This window comes from Epinephelus lanceolatus, chromosome 21 (genome assembly GCF_041903045.1).
Source record: "Epinephelus lanceolatus isolate andai-2023 chromosome 21, ASM4190304v1, whole genome shotgun sequence".
In the NCBI taxonomy this organism is placed as follows: Eukaryota; Metazoa; Chordata; class Actinopteri; order Perciformes; family Serranidae; genus Epinephelus; species Epinephelus lanceolatus.
In genome coordinates, this window is record NC_135754.1 from 24962044 (window position 1) to 24980753 (window position 18710).

The 18710-nt window shown below is 41.3% G+C and overlaps 1 protein-coding gene across 8 annotated transcripts in view; it reads right to left on the reverse strand.

Annotated features, from left to right (window-relative positions):
* Positions 1-1920: 1920 nt before the first annotated feature.
* Positions 1921-18710, reverse strand: part of pald1a (phosphatase domain containing paladin 1a) — a 96773-nt gene continuing 79983 nt past the window's right edge. For all 8 annotated transcript variants that reach the window (XM_033611785.2, XM_033611782.2, XM_078163209.1 and 5 more), the window contains one exon: positions 1921-4930. In XM_033611785.2, coding sequence (XP_033467676.1) covers positions 4781-4930 — 150 coding nt within the window. In that variant the 3' untranslated portion in view covers positions 1921-4780. The remainder of the gene's footprint in view (positions 4931-18710) is intronic.

Here is an 18710-nt window from a genome sequence, read left to right on the forward strand (position 1 = left end):
TACGCCAAAGAAACTGGCCTCAAGTCTTTTCCATGCAAGCTAAATATTCAAGTTGTGTTACCAATGCTTGTGACTGTCTTTTTCAGGAGTTAACCAGGTCAGTCCATCTTTGCTTTCAAGTCTCAAGTCAACTCTTGCATCCTTGTTTAATTCCCAGATGGGATTTAGGTGCTTACAGAATTCTGTGGTCACAATATATTTTGAGATAAATCCCCGTTAACATTGACAAGGTATTTCGACTTTAATGACACTGCCACAGGTGGCTCCATTTTGGGACTTTATCTTAGGTGCCTTAATTCGAGCTCACATAAGATAAATCACTCAAACTTGGAACCAGGGACTCTCAGTAGAAAAACTCCACGGGATGTGTCCCAAAGTTCGAATGGAGGAGAAAATAAGAAAATTTAAGAGCTTCTCTATCAATTCAATCAGTAGTTTTTATCCGGCCAGCCGAGACTTTTCATTACCCTGCTCAGCGGGGTGTGTAATACCTGGTCTATCAGGGATTGTGCATTATTGCCCAGGCTAGATGAAGGCCTGGACGTGTATTTAAGAACATCCCTTCAAAGATATTCACCGTCTTGCTATTACTGATCAAATCCCTGCGAGCACACTTGAGTCTCTGAGGTGTTTGTAATGCTGCCCTTTTATTCACACAAGAACAATCAAAGAGGTGGTGCACCCCTCGCACCGCGACACCATGCCTCCTCTCCAGAGCAGCTCTCTCATCTGCAGAGGGAAGCTTTTCACATGAAGTTCATTACATCCCCTCTCGCCGCTCACCTCTCAATGCCGCTCTTTGTCTGCCGTAATCTCGGGATCCTTCAGAACCGCTAGCTTGAGTTTCACATTGGGGAGTATCTCAATGAGTCTGGAAAGGATTTCAAAGGCGAGGGGCCGCTATATCATCCAAGCATGGTCCTCATGTCCTGGGCTTATCTTGACCTGGAGTCAAGTTGGCCACATGCTGCAACTGAATAGCCCCTCTCCATATCCAAATGTTGTTTTAACCAATTTGTCTCTGTTGGTGGAGTTAAGACAAACAGACACTGTGCTGTATGAAAGTGTGTGTATTTATCTAATATATCTCCTGACAGTGCCAGACCCCTAACAAAGAGGGATAAAGTCGCCCATAAACTGAGATGATGTGGAAAGGAAACAAGTGTAACAAACTATAAAAGGAGCGTTTCAATCCGGACCACTTGGTTTCCATTTACAATAATCCAGGATAGGCTGTGGTGTGATAAAATCCTAACAACTTCCGTGCTCCCAGAGATAAGCCTGCTATGCACTTACAAGACGGGAAGTGATCTGGGATATCAGCCTTTCAAAGCAGGCCAGCAAAGCCAAGTGAGCTTCACTGATGTGCCGGCCGGTGGCTTTTAATCCCCACACAGCCCTCCTTTCTTTTGATGGTGACCGTATTCTTCTTTTTTTAATTAAGACCTTACCTGTCCACATCAAAAGGCAACTCAGATTAGTCTTTTGATCTGCCTAAGCTCTTTATTACTGTATATGGAATATGTTAAGATTTAAGCCCAACAATGAATCATCTGTTTTGTGTAAATGTGCGCTGCCTGATGCTCATAACCTGCTCTGCTCTCCGAGGTTGGCACTGACATAAGACGAAGAGGCCGTCCGGATATACGAGCGGGTTCTTAGCAGTGCGTATCTAGAGCATAAGATGATGCTGAGATAAGGAGGGAAAAAAAGACAGGAAGCCAAGGAGGGAAGAGACAATAATTTGGCTCCAATGGTGAATCAGAAACTTCAATGAAACAGCGAAGTGGAGAGTTGTGTGCAAGATATCCGTGGTCAGAAAATCCTCCCACACTTTTAAATCCGAATCCTGTAACACAGATGGATCAATTTTATTATTCTCCTTAGAAAACAGAAGAATGATACCAAAAGCAGACAAAGACTGTTAAATCTATTGGAATTATTTATTTCAGCCCCCAAAAAGAAAATAAATGGCACATACAGTGACTGAAATGCCTCTCCTCTATAAGTAGTGCCGGTTTTAAAAAAACATTATGAGCACAGCTAAGACGTTCGGGTGCTATTACAACCTGCACTTTCTTGTGTCATCAAGTCACACCAAGATTTGTGATATTCTCCGTCACACAAAAAAGCTATTTCAATTTCCATTTATTATTAACCTTTTGCTCCTTTAGTCCAAATCAATTATATACAGTGCAAATGTTTTGACACATCAACAGAAAAGAAAAAATAGCAATGAGAGGCATCTGGAGGAAGGAATTTTAATTTCTTTTCAGGCTTATCTTTCTGGTTTTAAGGCAGGATTCATGTTTTTTAAGCACACTTTGAGCTACAAGTTACAACTCAACACATTAGCAAATTTAAGAATAACAACATAATAAAAAAAAGAAGAATTAAGACTTTTAAAGAAATAATGTACAGTAAAAGTTTTTCTTCAAAGTAGGCACGCTAAGCAATGATTGGCATGTGTTGGACAAAAAAACCCTGATTGTTGCTTGTCGATTAGCTGATACTGCGATTATTACTTACTGTCGTGATCAGTGGATCAAGCTGCTTTATGTCTTCTTCCGCCCCAAAACTCATTTGTATATTAATTACTCACCACGTGTTGCGTTGAATTTATTCATTTTCACTGAACACAGAAGCTGCTGGTCTACAGGTGCCTACATGTCGTGGGACTTTGGTGTTTCAAGGGTTAGTTCGGATTCACCAAAGTCACACAGTAACACAAACAAACTACAAATCGAGGCAGCGGTAGACCAGCAGCTCCCTTGTTCAGCGAGGTAAAACTGCTGTTTTTACCAATAAAGCTTGGCTTTAAAAAGAGAGCATGGGTAAGTTTCACTGTCAGTTCAGTTTCACGTCAGAAAGTGCTGTCCGTTTAGAAGGTATTGAGCATAACCGGGCTGCCCGGAGTTCCAACGGCGCAAAATTCTGAAGCCCAATCAGTTCAAAAAAATGTCCCATTGGACCAAAAGTCCATTTCTCTAACAGACTGTTATCCACAAAGCAAAATCCCATTGCTCCGTAGACCTGTTTCTCTAAAAATATACACTCTCTGCAGGAAAAATGTTAGCATTGTATGTTTCTGTGAACCACAGATATGTCTCAACATATGTTTCAACAACACTGTAGTGAATATGTGGCTAGGTTTAGAAACAAAAACACGACATGGTTATGTTAAGGAAAAGATCATGTTACGGTTTCAAACATTCGTGCTTGGTGGTACAACAGTTGTTGGAAAAGCAGGGCCGAGTGAAAAACACTCGGGTTTAGTGGTAGTGAAATGCCGCCAAGGGTTTGCGACAACACCCAGGATTGATGGCTTAAACACGGAAGCTGAAATTAACTGCAGGGAATGTGTTTTTTCCGAGAAACAGGACTTTTGTTTTTGGGAAAACGGGCAATCAGGGAAATGGGCTTTTGGTCCAACTGGACATTTTTGAGACTGTTGTGGCTTGGCACCGAACATACGACTACATACATGACAGCTGGATTATAATGCACAAGTTGTGTAAGAGTATGTAAACAGATGTTGGGATACAGTTTTGCTGTTGTTAAACGTGGACCCCTATGACTTCAATTCATTACGAATTTCCTCTGTTTTTGGTTTCTTCGTTCACCGTGAAGGCATGCGAGAAAAACAAAGTTCTTTTCAAGAATTCAGCGCAACAAAAGGTGAGTAACTGATAGGCGAACGATCACTTGAAGGGTGAAGTTTTCCTTTAAAATGTATATTTATAAAGGGATGTCACTTGCCCTACTACTACTACAACACACGAATCTCCGGACAAGCTGTCAACGGTCGAGTTGCATCATTGTGGATAACGTAAGCGCCAGGTTTTGACAAGGAAGAAGAGATAACTCTGGTTCTTCACATCACGTTAAGGAAGTGATGTTAGCATTTCATGGGATTTAAAAAAAAGATAATAAAAGAAGTGTGCATTTGCAATGTATACAAACGCAAATACAAAAACACATTTACAGCTTTAAGTAAAATCAAACTAACATAAAAGATCCTGACATGCTGTACTGTTAGTACCTGTATCATGACATGTGTAAATAAATGCAAAAAGAAACAGATGAGCACATGAATGGTGTTAGCTAAAGAACCTTAACAGACAGCATGTTGCGCAAAACTCTTCTTAACAGCATCCACTCTGCTTTAGAAAACTTAAAGACATGTTTAAATAACAACAGCTTTCATATGTACACAGGGAACCTTCTCAAAAGTGGAAAACCTCAAGACGAGCAAACGCACAGCCGCTGCAGGCAGCTGTGCTGAGGAGAAAAGAACAGGGCTTAAGAAAAATATCAGGTCACGCAACAGCAAACAGTTGTGACATACATCCAAAATTGTTGGCTGACCACACAGTGGAATTTGCTCCTCTCCTCCATAACAGCATTTAACTCGCCTTGTTCCAAAAGAAGCTTCAAAAGGTCGTCTCATCTTCAAAAGTGAGAGGTCTTAATAAAGAAACCTTAACTTGAAAAAAAGCAACATAAATATTAGTACAATGAAATTCTATCTTCTACCATTCATAGAAAAAGCAAAGGCACAAATATCAACTTCTAATATAGGAGCAACATTCTGGTAACACTAAAACACCTAAAAAATGTTAACATCACTAGTGTGTTTTTTGAAAAGCACAAACAATAGATGAAGTGGAGATATGCATAATACAGGGGTAAATATAGAAGGCTTAATAATGTTAACGTGAATGTCTTTTATTCTGAAAAGCACAGTACTGGATTGGTGCGTTCACAGTGATCCTCTCTCTCAGATGAACTCCCCTCGGAAAGGAAGTGACTGAATGTTCTGCTGTTGCCAGCGGCAGCGCAGCCTGGCCAGCGGCGTGTCCCTCGGGTTTTCAAACTCGGAGAAGCCCAGCTGGTTGAGGATGTCATAAACTCCGGCTCTGGCAGCCACCTACCACAGAAACACACAAAAGGTTAATGGACAGTCAACACAGCCAGCCAGGTTCTTTTTTTAAATTCGATTTTAATTGTCCATCGTGACCACACAAACACTCTGACCACAGCTTTGTCACAGTTAAAGCATGTCACATGACAGTTTCCTACATGTGCAGCTGTTGCATTGGAACAATAGGCACCTACTGTGGGTTTGGAAACAACAGGAAGTAACAGAAGACATATTTAGATCCTTTACTTAGGTAATAATAAAAAATACCACAATATAAAAATACTCCATTTCTAGCAAAGTTTTCTTAAAGTTGCAAAAAAATAACCCTAAAGATGTTGTAGTGACGTCATCAGGGTTATCTCCAATGTTATCTCCAAGCGCCACATCAACATGTCGATGATGTGATGTTTTGACCAGGTGTTGTATGTGCAATCCTACGCTGGAAAATTTAAAAAGCAGCTAATAGCAGTTAGCAGCTAACTCAAAGGACCAGGAACTCCTTAACATCTGAGCAGAGGACAAGACAAACCACATATAACGGGAACAGTAAGTAAGTGTTATTGCCATGTTATTCCATTGTTAGTGTTTAGAAAGCCCTGCCTGAAGCTTATGTTACATGTCACACTCAAGTAGCAGCCTCATGGGTTGACAAATGAAGCAAACAAGGAAGTGCCAAAAACTGCAGTTCCTTGAATGGCCACTTGAGGCTGGCACCAAAACAGCCATAGACACCCCATGTTAAACTTTAACAGCAGAAATAAAGATGTTTACAGCCTGGTGCAAAAACGGTTTTGGTCTCTTTAGCTAATTTCAACATTTGTGAAAACTGAACAGACGCAAATTTTTTTCTGTTTTTGAACGCTTACTTCTTATTAAGGCTTTAAATTATGCATAGTTAAGGCTTGAGTGACAGGCTGTCTGTGAGTCGTCACCACAGTCTATGAGTCAGATCCACCCCTCCCTCATCCACAGCTCCACCCTTTAGCCCAAATATGGTCACTTCTGGCTCCAAAAGCCGAGATGGCGACAGCGAAATGCCGAACTCAAAGCTTCAAAAAAGGGTCCACAAACCAATGGGTGATGTCACGGTAGCTATGTCCATGACTTTATACAGCCTATGGTTATCTTAGCTCAGGCTTGGAGAAACAAAGACCTTGCATCAAAAACTGGGGGCGTGACATGGATGGACATGTACCAGGCAAAAGACAAGGCTACTGAGCTGCATTATGGGAAATGTAGGATCCAGCAATTTGGGGCCGGTCCTATGCTTGAGACTAAGAGTCTAGATATTTCTGGCTCTGCTGCTTCAATTTATTTTGCCTAATCTATCACTTGTAATTCCCCAAACTTTACAGAAATAAAATACTAATATGCAGAAAACTGTAAATATTAAAAAATCTTAATCCACAAACTTGTTACCTCGGCTGTCAGAATACTGCATCATCCCACACAGAAAGGCTTCTATAAATGTCTTTCAATAGTTTTTGAAGTGCAAATAACAAGACCACAGATGTGATGAAGAGCATGCCACACATGTTCACACAATACTCTGAATGAATGCATGAATAGGTGAATGAAAAGCAACTATATAAATGCAGTCCATTTACCACTGAATTCATAGTCATGTGTGATAACCCACCGAAAGAGGTACACACAAGTAAAAACCTACCACCTGAGCATTGTACCTGAGTGCAGTAATGAGACAGCGTTGGAACAACATCATGGAGACAGTGTATGTTGTTCAGTTTTTCTCTGTTTGAGTCATCATTACTGAATGAATGAATGACGGCAGAGAGGAAGACGGCGAGATGCCCCCCGAGAGAGAGGGAGTTCAGTGTTGGTATTAAACAGCAGGTCACACTGACTCATGGTCTGCTTTGGCTGTCAAACACCATCAGACTGATGAGGAGCACCACGGACAACCAGAAACATCTGACCATAAAGCCAAACAACACAAACAAACACAAACAAACCCAGCAGACGCCGGCTGCCCTGCAAAAACTTGAGGAGTGGCACAGCTTGCCTAGTTTACTCTGCAGGGGAGGCTTTGAGAAACTGCTGCGGTGTTCAGACACTACATCGGATAAAAGATGAGAGACTACCCTGTTAACAGAGTGTGTCAAATTGATTCATGCCCATTGATCTGTGTATCGATTCTCACATCACAGCCCATTTGAAGGATTTACAAACGTTATTTTTTAGAGTATGCCTCTTGCCCTTTTTTCTTGGAATCGATCCAGGCTGAACCACCAGCTGTTAGCACGCTTGTAAGACCCTCGGAGAGGTTGAGGGCATGACTCAGTAGCGGTAACGTGGCCTCAAATGCCAATTTAACCTCTCCCACTGTGCCTCGGGCCAGGCGGTCAAGAAGAATTTCAGAGCGGTGAGGAATGTGCAAGAGGAGAGATGTTGAAACAAGGGCATCATTTGTGGATGCATACTTCTGAACTACACTAAACTGAAGAATCTGACTGTGGTTATGTTCTTAAGGCTGTGAGGTAATCCAGTATGAAGCACTTTTAAAAAACGCACTGTCAGGTTGAGTGCTGAGGAGGACATACTGGAACAATGAGCAGGAATAATAGTATCAAGATATCCCTTTCACTAACAATGATTATAGCTTAGCCGGCCAGCTTTGTGCAGAAATAAACACGAGGCACCGCAGAGCGTGGTCTAGATTACCTACTTGCTGACCGTGCAAAATCAAATCTTACAATAGATATCATGTAACGCTAAAACTTTTGCTTTGTAGAGTCCACGCTGGTTTAAACCGTCCCTCAGTCCTGCGAGCGTTCTCACTATGAACACATCATCGTGCAGCTTCTATTGTCCTGCCTTGATTCAGCTCTTTATAACAAATACATGCACTGATGTACGTTCAGCACATCCGTGTTTGTGTTTGATGTGTTACTGGAAGGAAGCCAGTGTGACCGCTGTATGAGGGCTTTGGTGGGAACAGATGAGTGGGTGCAGCTGAGGCATTAGTCAGTGGATGGGACTCCCAAGAGGACTTTTGGATTCATGCTATTAACCAGGGTACTTAACCTGACTCATCTACTCCACAGCTGTCTAAATAGGGTATGAGGGAAAATCCAAAACAGTATAGAGGGGATGTCGGGGGGGTTGAGATGGAGAGGATCAAGAGTGACTGAATGTAATCACTGTGGGTCAGAGCCAAGGGCAGTGACCTTTTGTCTTCGGCATTCTTCGTCTTGTTTTAAACAATACTCCACCAAAAATCTATCTTTTGTTTATCAAACACTGATGAACCCCTCTTCAAAGTGACTCCTACAGTACAGTTACAGCAGAATGGATTGTAATGCTGACACAGAGGTTTTGGCAAAAAAAGCCACTGAAACTTCCAAAGAAAGTTTCACACCACTCCCCCAGCCAAAAAGTCTTCTCCTCAATCCATGTACAGTAAATGTTCAGTATATTTCAAACACAGACTCTCCACCACAGAGGTAAACACACCACGTCCATGACCTTGTAACAGAAGCTCCACCATGACTACTGATTTTCTGGTAAAACAATGATTTTTTGGAACATACAGACCATCTGGATCAACAGTGGAGACGATTATACAACTGACTTTAACAGAAGTATTCCTTTAAACCTCACAGTAAAAACCACCAAAAACATGTCAATGAAGCCTTTTCTTTGCAGACGAGGCAGTCCAGTGTGGGCCAGTTAGCTCCCCCTGTCCGTAAAACAAAAGGCTGCAGCCATGCTAGTGGTTCTATCAGGCTGTACTTAGGCACAAGGATGCTTTGAGCTAAATGCTAACATGAAGATGCTAACATACTTACAATTACACCGTTTCCACCCAAATCGGTGTGTGTATGCAGGTGGGAAAACCTGCTAAAAATAAGCAACAGAGTTCTTTCACACTGCCTGTAGACCACTGGTTCCCAACTGGTGGGTCACAGCCCAAAAGTGGGTCACGGGGTGATTCTGAATGGACCGAACTTGTCAAGTTTGTGAAAAACACTTTATTTTAGAGTACAGTTAATATTCTGGCACAGAGCTTTAATTTTAAGTGCCATTTCCTGCTGTAGAGTGGCCAAATGATGATGCTGAATATATTAAACTGTGCGGACCTTGAACTAATGACACGAAATCTGGACCCCGTGGCTGGACCAGTTGGGAACCACTGCTTTAGACCAAAGCTTTGTACACAGCTCAGCAGATGAGTATGCCTTTTATTTCCGGTATGTCACGTTCAGTGGCCCACAAGGGTTGCAAAACAGGTTAGTAGACAGTAGAAAGCACCATGGAGGCCAGTGTTACTTCTTTGTTATCTCCATTACTTATTCGGTCCGTTTTTAAAACACAGTGCAGACTAAATCTTGAACAATGTTTGGGCGTTGCTTGGACGGAGTGAATGCCTACCTTTCAGAATAAATACAAAAGTTAGCGGGTGGGAAAGGGGCTAATAACAATGCTAGCATGCTGATGCTTAGCAGGTTTAACTGTTACCCATTCTCACCATTTTAGTTTAAAGGGACACTTCACCCCGCAAATGACTATTTGTCTATCAGTTACTCAGCCTGTGTTGTGATTAATTTGTAAGAAAACTTCGTTTTTCTAACATGTCTTCACAGTTAACAAATAATCCAAAAAAGGGAACATTCTTGATGAATTAAACTGAAAGGGATCCACGTTTAATGACAGCAAAACTCTATTAAAACATCCATTTACCAACTCTCACACAACTATTGCAGTAAAATTAAAGTCTCATTTATCCAGTCATATGAGTATTTTTGTTAAAATGTTAATATTTCATACACACTTCCGCATGAAGTGAGCCTGTTCTGTTTACATGGAGGTGCTTTAAATCTGTGGTTCTGAACTGGTCCAGCCACGGGGTCCAAAATTCTCCTTAGTGAATAGTTCAAAGTTGAGCTAGTTTGCTGTCTCTGTCCAGTAGCTGTCTATTAGTCACTCATTTTACAGCAGGAAACAACACTTAAAAATAAAAACTCTGTGCTGGAAAGTGTACTTTTTACCAATTAGACACATTCGTCATTAGTCATTTAAACGCCAAACCCTATGACTTAAATTCATTAAGATTTCCACTGTTTTTGGATTCTTCGTTCACTGCGGAGGCATGTGAGAAAAGCCTTTTTTTTAAATTATTATTATTAATTTGACATCACACAGGGTGAGTAACTGACATACAAATGAAGATTTGGAGGGTGAAGTATTTCTTTAACACATTAGGATGCTGGCATTTGCGAATTAACACTAAACACAAAGTACTAGTATCATGTCACATTTCCACAAGGATTTTTAACATGGAGTGATTTTAATGTTTAGTGTTTATTTCTTTTGTTTTGACCTGTTTAAAAATGTCATTTTAATTTACCTTCATTTTTATACACAGATAAATACAATGAAAATTTCACAACACCCCTGGCAAGCGCTCGTGGCTCCCCAGGGTGCTGCTGCGGTAGAAACAACATCTGAAGACATGAGATGAAAACAACAAATCACAGCAGGCCTTGAAGAAGATGGTATGTGGTGACAAACTGTCCATGGTGACAGTAAACAGAGCTGTCAGGCAGATGCCTTTCATGCTGCATTGAAGAAATCACAAACGCCAATACTCATTAGACTGCTGGAGCTGCTGGGGAGGAGGCGCTGGTCTTTCCCACAGTCGGCTATCTCAAAGGCTGCACATACCGGGTTCTGTGCAGGGGGACAGGGAGGCCTCTGTGCCACACATCAAAACAGCTGGAGTGACTGATAGGGTACCTCTCCTGCAGGCATCCCTGGTATGCACTGTACACAAGTCCTGCCATTGTGTAAACGGCCACGTTTTGGATTAGCAAACATGGATTTCAATTCCAATAACTCCTCTGATGTTTCTGCTCTGATCTCACTACATGGCCACGAGGCACCACGGGCTAATGATGCTAGGAACAATATTTGTGCAGCATGCGCACAATGTGGCAGTAAGCATTTACTTCAAATATGAACGGCTGCATCGTTTTGATCCTGCAGTGAAACGACACAAACACATGCTTCTGTGTTCAAACAATCTGGCTGAGCAGAAGCAACAGCACCAAATAGGTCAGAGGCTCCATATCAGCTGGCACAGGCTGGCACCCTGCATGACTGGGAACACTGTGCTCCTGCTTTTAGTCACTGTAGAGATCAAATTAGTCCGTGCGCACACACGCATACACACAGGGCAGGATGCAGGACAGACTGTACCGCTCAAATCTGGCAGCTTGTGTAACAGTGGCTTCAAATGTACGACCAGTGATGGCGATGACCCTCGACTGCCGCCTCCGGCGTCACAGTTTGTCATTAATGATCCTGCCACGGTCACTGGTGATAGGCTAATGATTGTGCCTTCGGGTTGGCTGGGTCACATCGGTTGGGGCGCTGCCAGATTCTGCTGCAACTGGGCCATTGAACACATCACAATACTGATTTATTTTATTTCCGTCAGAGATAATTCTTTTGCTCAAATGTTTAAACAAAAAAGGGTTTGAAAGTCTGAATGATTTTAATTCTTATCTAGGTGATGTCATGCCATGTTGCATGCTCAGGAGAATCTTGATTTTTGGAGGAACGCTGTGTGAGCTGACCTGATTTAAATTCTGTTGCACAAATAGTTACAGAACAGGCCGGCAACTTTTTTGTTAGCGGACGTGGAGTCAGCAGTTTTGATTTTGAGAATAGTGTGGAAATGATCTGTGATTCTCAAAGGAAAAGTAGTGAAGAAAGTAGAGACGACACCACAGAATCCACGTAGATAGAGTGAACAGCATGATATGGATCAAATACATGACACAAAATAAGGTATTTGGAGGCTTGAATGTTTTAGCGATCGATTCTGGAGGTCACTTGGGTGCAGAAATCCATCCGAATAAATACTGCTTTAAATTACACCTAATCCTGACCCTAATGCCAAAGATGATGGTTGCCACAGCAACCGTCTCACCTCACTCAATCTGCCTGGCTAAAATCAATTTCTATTTTTTGTGATTACAGTGTAACCAGGGGACTTTTGCCTGTATGAAGTCATTCAATTGACTTTAACGATATGTTTAGAAATGTGTTTTGTGCTCAACGTTTCTGTGCTGTGCATGTGCACGGCAATTCCCAGTGATTACGACAATCAAACAGTGTCAAGTACTGAAAGCGGCTCTCTTTCTCTCTATTCAGTCGAGACAAACTGCTGCTGCTGAAAAAGCATATAAATCTACAGAGCACAGCAGAAAACACTCAGGAGAAAAAGAGGAATTAATGGGTTACCTTTCCTGCACACTTCAGCTACATTCATACAGACATCTGCTCTGTTTGACCATACACAGTGTATAGTGTGTGTATATATATATATATATATATATATATATATATATACACACACACACACATATACATTCACTGGCCACTTTATTAGACACACCTGGCTAGTAGCAGGTTAGACCCCTTTTTGCCTTCAGATCTGCCTCAACTCTTGGTGTCATAGATTCAACAAGGTGCTGGAAACATTCCTCAGAGATTTGGGTCCATATTGACATGATAGCATCACACACCACATCCCAAAGGTGCTCTACTGGACTGAGATCTGGTGACTGTGGAGGCCATTGGAGTACAGTGAACTCATTGTCATGTTCAAGAAACCAGTTTGAGATGATTTGAGCTTTGTGACATGGTGCGTTATCCTGCTGGAAGTAGCCATCAGAAGATGGGTACACTGTGGTCATAAAGGGACACGGTCAGCAACAATACTCAGGTAGGCTGTGGTGTTTAAACCATGCTCAGTTGGTACTAAGGGGCCCAAAGTGTGCCAAGAAAATCTCCCCCACACCATTACACCACCACCAGCAGCCTGACCCGTTGATACAAGGCAGGATGGATCCATGCTTTCATGTTGTTTACACCAAATTCTGACCCTACCATCTGAATGTGGCAGCAGAAATCCAGACTCATCAGACCAGGCAACGTTTTTCCAATCTTCTATTGTCCAGTTTTGGTGAGCCTGTGTGAACTGTAACCTCAGTTTCCTGTTGTTAGCTGACAGGAGTGGCACCTGGTGTGGTCTTCTGCTGCTGTAGCCCATCTGCTTCAAGGTTGGATGTGTTGTTGGTTCAGAGATGGTCTTCTGCAGACCTTGGTTGTAACCAGTGGTTATTTGAGTTACTGTTGCCTTTCTATCATCTTGAACCAGTCTGGCCATTCTCCTCTGACCTCTGGCATCAACAAGGCATTTTCACCCAGAGAACTGCTGCTCACTGGATACTTTCTCTTTTTGGGACCATCCTCTGTAAACCCTAGAGATGGTTGTGTGTGAAAATCCCAGTAGATCAGCAGTTTCTGGCACCAACAACCATGCCACGATCAAAGTCACTTAAATCACCTTTCTTCTCCATTCTGATGCTGGGTTTGAACTTCAGCAGGTCGTCTTGACCATGTCTACATGCTTAAATGCACTGAGCTAGTGCCACTATTTGTGTACTATAATGCTGTGATTTTGACGACTTCTTCACAGGAGTTTCAGCCTGCAGGGGCCGAGCACTCCCAGCAGGTTTCCCACTCATTAATGTTGTGTGGCTGATGACGGAGGTGTGATCATCTGATGAGCTGTAGTATGTGGGCAATTAAACTTCCACTCAGTCGGTGGAGTAATTCACTTTATTATGTACCACATTCTCCAACGCCTCAGTCAAACAGTACAACCAAACTGAGCTGTGGTTCACTCCTGGCCACACAAAACCTGTTTTCTGAGGTTTACCGTAAATTCCCTAATAGCTGCCTAATATTTACCTTAGTTACAGAGAGAGCCAGGCCTTCGTTCGAATGTTGCTGGTTCCCTGATTAAAGCTAGAGTAGGAAACAGTGTTAATTTTGACAAGAATTTTAGTCTCATTTTAGTCTTTTGACATAATTTGACAATTTTGTTATACTGTAATAGATTTTGTGTGCTCAGAAGCACACAAAAAAATGCTTTTTTGAGTAATTTCCGAGAAGATATGATAAAATAAAAAAAATATTACAGACTATAGAATAGGACTCACAACCTCTCCAATGTCTCATGTCAATTAATTAACACTATTTGTCGGCTTTTTATAATGCCCTTTTTTTTTGTTTTTGCATGCTGCGCCGTGTCTCCAGTTGAAACTTGTGATTTGCTAAATACATTCTACAATAATAAATTAGATTAACTTTTGGTCTATAATATTAGGTGCTAAATTACGCATTGTAATTAAAAAAAAACTTAAGAATAAAAGAAATAAACACCGAAATAATTAGTGGAAACTTTTTTTTTTTTATTGATACTCCTCCTCTCTGACATACTAACACACACACACACACACACACACACACACAGAACACGCGATTAAATGAATGAATGAACATTGGGTGCGGTTTAGCCGCAGTCCCACCGGCTGATGTGGTCACTGTTGAGATTACATTTGTTTTTATTATTAACATTATTAACAATATTATAAACAAATTTATTGACCGTATGAATGGTTTCGTTTTCAAATAAATATTTGGAAACGAAAATGTATGCTTTTGTGTAATTTTACAGAGTTTTACAGCCGTTGTTGTTCCCTGCTTCCCGCTGTGGAGCCAAGACTTCTGTGTGGCACCACGCGGAGGGCGGGGGGAGGTCATCCAATCAGAAAGATACACTGAGAGTTTGAATTTGAGTGAAGATAATTAATTGGTTAAAAAGGAAAACAATCAAGGCATTGAGGATGGTTGTAATCCAGATTGTCCGGCTGGCCAGCGTCAGCTTTTTCGTCACGTTTTTACTCGTCGCTTCATAATGAACAGAGATTTCGTTTTCGTTTTTGTTGTCAGTACTTATTAAATGTACGTTATCGTCACAAATTAGTCACGGAATCAAGGGTCGTTAACGAAAAGTTTTCGTTTAAGTTTTAGTTGACAAAATTAACACTGGTAGGAAACTTTTAACTTTTTGTCATATTCGCTAATCCTGACAGTAAAACATACAACAGATAATCCATCTATTTTCTGTAACCGCTTATCCAATTACAGGGTCAGAGCGGGGCTGAAGCCTATCCCTGCTGTCCCTGAACAGGTCACCAGACTACCACAGAGCTCACACTATGAGACAGATAACCAATCATGCTCATTTTCACACCTACAGGCAACCTCAAGCTGCCAATTAAACTAACCTGCATGTGTTTGGACTGTGGGAGGAAGCTGGAGAAAACCCACGCTGACACAGGAAGAACATGCAAACTCCCTACAGAAGGGCCCCAAGCCCAGGTTCGAAAACTCCGCCACCATTTTGGACTGAAAAGCTGCTCGGATTAATATATATAAGGCATATAATAAGCCTTATTCCCCAACTGATGTCAAGCTACTATGATTGAAATTTGCAGATATTTCACTTTAAAAGTCCTGCATTAGGAAGTGAAAATGTCACGGCCTGAAATAGCATGAAAATCTTTTGAATCCACTCCACTGAGGAAAATGACTCTCTTAATATATTGTGGTGCCATCTGAATGATGCTCTCTGTGCAGCTGATGGATGGCTGTGATATGCCTGGTTAGTGGTTTCCCGCCAGACCTTCCCAGTGGCCACAGAGGTGAGAGCATACTGCACATTTAATAGACATTTTGTCTGGGATATGGCCCCAGCTGTTTAAGGAAATGGAGGAGATTTGCCAGAAAATGGGAGTTAAAAGTGCATCACAGGACACCTGAGATCACGCTGCCCCTGAGGTTTAGAGGTGCGAATTTATCAGACTACTGTGAAGGTTATTTATACTCGGCAGCAAATTCAACAAAATTGGCAATAATGATATATATATCCATTTATAAAAGATGGCTGTTATGGACAGCAGCACCTTCAGGGACCACATACAATAAATGATGGATGGTTTCCAGCACTAATTGCTTCAAGTTTTTACAAAAAAACAAAACTTTAAAGTAACAACAGACAGCATGAAAACTGACACAGCAGCAGTACGCGTCAGACAGATGCTTAAAAATGAACTTTGCCTGTACAAACTGTTTAAAAAGAACAACCTTATCAAAGGAGACACTCAGAGGCAAGTTAAGATTTTCAGCAGATTGGGCTGTGAGCTGAAGTGTGTTATAAATGTCTGACTCATAATTTAAAGGGCAGTGCGAACACAATAAGCACAAATTAGCCCTTGAAATACTTCCACAACATTTCAACTCAACTTCCTGTCGAGGAAATAACATTTGTAAGTGACTTTCAGGTGTTGGATGACTAATGGCTTTTAGTTATCCCCTTCCTTCTTGGTGTTTATCATTAAGTTACAAAAATGTCACAGACGTGGACAAAACTGTTTACTTGTTACAAAGCAATTTCTTATAGACCGTCAAATGTATAGTTTTCATACAGTCGGAGCATATTGCATTTTATAGGCTCAATTTTCAATACATTTTCAAACAAAATGACATAAATACTCTTTTAGGTGAAATGATGTGTGGTTTTGATTAAATAGGCAATAGACTCCTTTCCAGTTGTCAGCAGACCAGAGCCATCGACCCAGCTCTATGTTAGACGAGTGTGCCTTTCTGTTTCGTTTATTTTCCTGGCTTTTCACATTCAACGCCGTCAACAGGAGGGAAAACAGGTTAACAGTAAACAGTAGAAACAGTAGAAAGCAGCAAGGAGCCAAGTGCAACATTATAGTGTTACTGTTCGCAAAATATCTGTCACTTATTGAGTCGTAGTTTCCTACACTTGGTGTAGACATAATTTTGAATGATTTTTGAGCACTGCTTGGACAGAATTTGTGGCAGCATGTCATTGCATCGCATCGCAAAAGGGGCGAAAATTTGCATATCCACCCTGGTGTCATGTTTCCACCAGTGCTTATTGAACAAATTGGAGCTGGAGCCAGTAAAAAATGGTGACTACTACAGAGTGATTTATCCTGGGAATGAGTGCCGATTGTAGCCTTTCACATTAAATTCTACGGCCAGATGTCAGTACATTTTTTTTGTCCAGTGGGATAAGGGCTACAGTGTTATTTTTGACCAAGCAGACAGCTGTTACGGTAAAAAAGCACTTAAAACCCGAACTCACACTACCTGCTGAACACCAAACTGCAGTCAGACACAGTCAGAGACAAGCTAGTGAACATAAGCAGGACAGTACAGTTCAGTTCAGTTCGTTATGCATTTTTTACGTTTCCACGATTAAAAGTTGTGGATGGTACCAATGGAACCGTATTGCAGTATCCCCACTTTTTGCCCCCAGCAAGAAAATTGTGCTTGAACACATCGCAAGGACTACTGTCAACAGCCAGCTAGCATGTACATTCTGTGCCCACGTGAATAGCTCTCCATTCTGACAGGACGTATTCAAGACGCTAGTTAGCCAGTTAGCACAACACAACCCGATCTTGAAAGAACAAATGATATTCATTGTGTGCTAGTGAACAATAACACAAACAATAAAAAACTATTTATTCTGATGAGCTCAGCGGCTAAAACAATAGGTCATATTACAAGTTTGTTTCTATCTCACGCCCTCTTGACTTTAGCCGTTTGTTTGCTTTCCTCACGTCCTTTTCTCTTCTCGAACACTGAGCTGAACTGCCAATCAGAGGGATTTATCTAACCGATGGGCTCTGTCTTCGATTAGCATGCAAAACAGTGACCGTCTGCCTCATGTGTCAGGGCCCTAAAGAGCCAAATATTTGGAGTTGGTGGAGATCAAAAACAGAGCTAAAAGAGAGTGAATATTGGCTCAACAGGAAACAAGACTCACAAATATGACTTTAAATTAATGATACTTTGCTCCATAACTGCTGGATGTGTAACTGTTTGCCAAGAAGTTCGCCATGTCAACTAAAAAAGGTGATGATATGTCAATAATGCATTCACCTCCTGTTTCTGCTGGCCAAAAAAAATCAGTGGTTGCAGGTTGAACAAACAACTAAAAACTTTTTCAAACTTTGGAAAGTTGCTTTCCCACCACTGTGAGGAAAATTGTCCCCATACTGGGATCAGACCAGACCGCTGTGCAAAACTGCCAGTCTTTTCTCACAAGAGGGGAGTTTAAGTCGGAAGGAATAACAAAAGAAGGACCGAGCGGAAAAGCAGTAAAAACAAAAGGTTACCAAGGTGATAAAATACTGAAATAACCAGAAAATGTCCTTTCCATATTTAGTTAAAATGATCCATTTTCTGTTGTCTGCTTCACAGCCGAGCGTCCCTGTTCCCTGTGTGCACAATTGTATTTTCTCATGGCATAACTGGGCCATTAGAGTCACTCTGATGCACCACATATATTTGCTACTCATAACAGGAAGAATATGCCCTGTTTGACCACGCATATTTCTGTGACAATTGTTTTCACAGCTATTGTTCCAGTCTATTTTGAAATTCGCCGTTTTTTCTTTGAGTTTATTCCACCTCAATAAGGACGAAAAAGGTGGAGATTTTCATTCAATGATTTTCAAGGGTTTTGGACAGGTTCCTCCGAGGCCGTCTGCTCGCTAATAAGGGCAGAAAATGGCTGCGAGGGTGTTTGCTTTTAGCATAAGTTTTCCAGTCTGACACTTTGAGATTACAAACATTATAATTTTATCGTTCAAACTAAAGAAAAAACTTGAGAAGAATCAGGTTCAAGAGGTTTTAAGAGGTTTTGCTGCGCTTCGGTGCTAAAGCTGGTTAAACAAAAAGACAGCTCACACCTTTTAATTAAATTAATTAACTGCCTAGAAATGTAAGTGAGACCATATAATGTAGAGCTATTATTTATCTACATTAAAAATTCTCTCTGTGCACTGCAGCTTTAAGTGATCAC